We start from the raw sequence: 2,500 nt of genomic DNA, 5'->3' as shown, positions 1-2,500 counted from the left end.
CCAGTTTGGATAAGAACACACGCCACACTGTCTTTGTATGTTGTAGAAAAATTAAAAGGTTTATTGTCCATAATAAAATTTACGAACGCGAATTTACGAACGCGGACTTAAAAGACACCAAAAATAAATTGGTCTAACAACATAGGAACAACTTGCGATGTTTTCCCACAATTTCGCCAATCAAGAGAGCACTTAAGAGCGATGTTTTCAACTGTGGTGGCAAAAGTAAGTGTGTTTCTGCCTGTTAATGTTTTATAATTATCAATAAAACAAAATGTTAAAAAGTCCCTCCAGAGGGGCAACTCAGCCAGTCAGGGTAAACGGGCTGTTGCCCGGGCAACAACAAAGAACTGAACATGAAACCGTTATCATTCATGCTTTATAAAAATGTCTCTTTCCCTTTCTTCACCCTTCTTCCTCTGATGTATGTGTCTAATCTTCCTGGTAAATAGCCCAGTTGCAGTTTGCACCATGTTGAACCTGCTGTGTGTGAATCAGTGTCCTCAGGTTGACCTCAAGCCGCCATTTTGGGTCTGCAACAATAGCTACTGTATGCTGACCTCAGGCAGCCATTTTGGGTCTGTAACTGTAGCTCTGCTGACCTCAGGCAGCCATTTTGGGTGTGTAACTGTAGCTATAATGACCTCAAGCCGCCATTTTGGCTCTGTTTGTTTAACTGACTTGTGTCTTATCTTGTCCTGGGTGGTCAGGCCACGGGACCTAAGGGGTCTCTGAAGGACAACACCAGGGGCTCTGCTCAGAAGAGCGCCCGTCTGCTGAACGAAGCCAAGCAGCTGGAGAAGGACGTGAAAGGTAGGACCATGTTTCACAAATACTACTCTCCTACACACACACACACACTCTGCCACAGGCACGCAGACACACACACACACACACACACACACACACACACACACCCATCCTGGGAATCTGGATTGACTCAGAACTTTCATTTAAATGTCATATCACTCACACTCTTAAGAAAATGAACCTTGCTATTGGAATTCTTTACCGATTCAGAAACTGCTTTTCATTTACTGTTAGAAAGAAACTTGCGTCTCAACTCATCTTACCAATATTAGACTATGCTGATATGGTTGCCTCCAAGACTAATCTTCATCCTTTGAATGTAGCTTATAGACTTTGCAGATTTGTTCTTGGCTGTCCTTTCTTAACTCATCATTGTACAATGTATGAAAGTCTCACCTGGCCCTCTCCCACCATAAGAAGACAGAGACATTGGCGGCAGTTAATTTTCAAATGTAAACATCACAAGTACCCTTCTCACCCTAACCCTAATGTAAGCATCACAAGTACCCTCCTAACCCTAATTTATACATCACAAGTACCCTCCTAACCCTAATGTAAACATCACAAGTACCCTCCTCACCCTAATGTAAACATCAGAAGTACCCTCTTAACCCTAATGTATACATCAGAAGTACCCTCCTCACCCTGACCCTAATGTAAACATCACAAGTACCCTCCTCACCCTAATGTATACATCACAAGTACCCTCCTCACCCTAATGTAAACATCACAAGTACCCTCCTAACCCTAATGTATACATCACAAGTACCCTCCTCACCCTAATGTATACATCTCAAGTACCCTCCTCACCCTAATGTATACATCACAAGTACCCTCCTCACCCTAATGTATATATCTCAAGTACCCTCCTCACCCTAATGTATACATCACAAGTACCCTCCTCACCCTAACCCTAATGTAAACATCACAAGTACCATCCTAACCCTAATGTATACATCACAAGTACCCTCCTCACCCTAATGTAAACATCACAAGTACCCTCCTCACCCTAATGTATACATCACAAGTACCCTCCTCACCCTAATGTATACATCACAAGTACCCTCCTAACCCTAATGTATACATCACAAGTACCCTCCTAACCCTAATGTATACATCACAAGTACCCTCCTCACCCTAATGTATACATCACAAGTACCCTCCTTACCCTAATCATGTATACATCACAAGTACCCTCCTCACCCTAATGTAAACATCACAAGTACCCTCTCTATTTAAAGCAGAGGATGGTTCCCTTCTCTTCTCCTTATCAGTTGAGACATTCTGTTTATCTCTTTTTTTTTGTTCCTGCTATTTCTAAATCTATGGCTAAGAACGCCTTTATGTTTAAAGCTCCGTCTGCTTGGAATAATCTGCCTGCAAATATCCGATCTTTATCATCTTTCCACCTGTTTAAAAAAGCACTGTCCACCTATTATAAGCTCAATTGTACTTAAGCAATATCACACGAGAGGGAGTGTGTTATACTGAATATCAGCACGGCTGTGATTGGGTCGTAGGTACGAGGCCGCAGGCTGAGTAGAAGACAATCACAGCCGTGCTGATATTCAGTATAACAGCACGACCTCCAGTGTGATATTGCTTTTATACAACAGTTCTACAGCGCAATTTATTAGTTAACAGTAATAAGTGACAACAGATTATGATTTGTTTGTTTATTTAATCATTT

The 2,500-nt window shown here is 41.8% G+C and overlaps 1 protein-coding gene across 1 annotated transcript in view; it reads left to right on the top strand.

Moving 5' to 3' along the window:
• The window catches only part of lama2 (laminin, alpha 2), a gene marked incomplete at both ends in the record, with an annotated part of 430,348 nt that overhangs the window by 366,057 nt on the left and 61,791 nt on the right, over nt 1–2,500 (top strand). Inside the window, one exon of the mRNA XM_080534306.1 lies at nt 711–813. Coding sequence (XP_080390432.1) covers nt 711–813 — 103 coding nt within the window. The remainder of the gene's footprint in view (nt 1–710; nt 814–2,500) is intronic.

This window comes from Nansenia antarctica, assembly GCF_963989245.1.
Source record: "Nansenia antarctica genome assembly, chromosome: 6".
Lineage (NCBI taxonomy): Eukaryota > Metazoa > Chordata > Actinopteri > Argentiniformes > Microstomatidae > Nansenia > Nansenia antarctica.
Note: the sequence above shows the minus strand (reverse complement) of the source record. Positions and strands in the feature narration are given on the sequence as shown.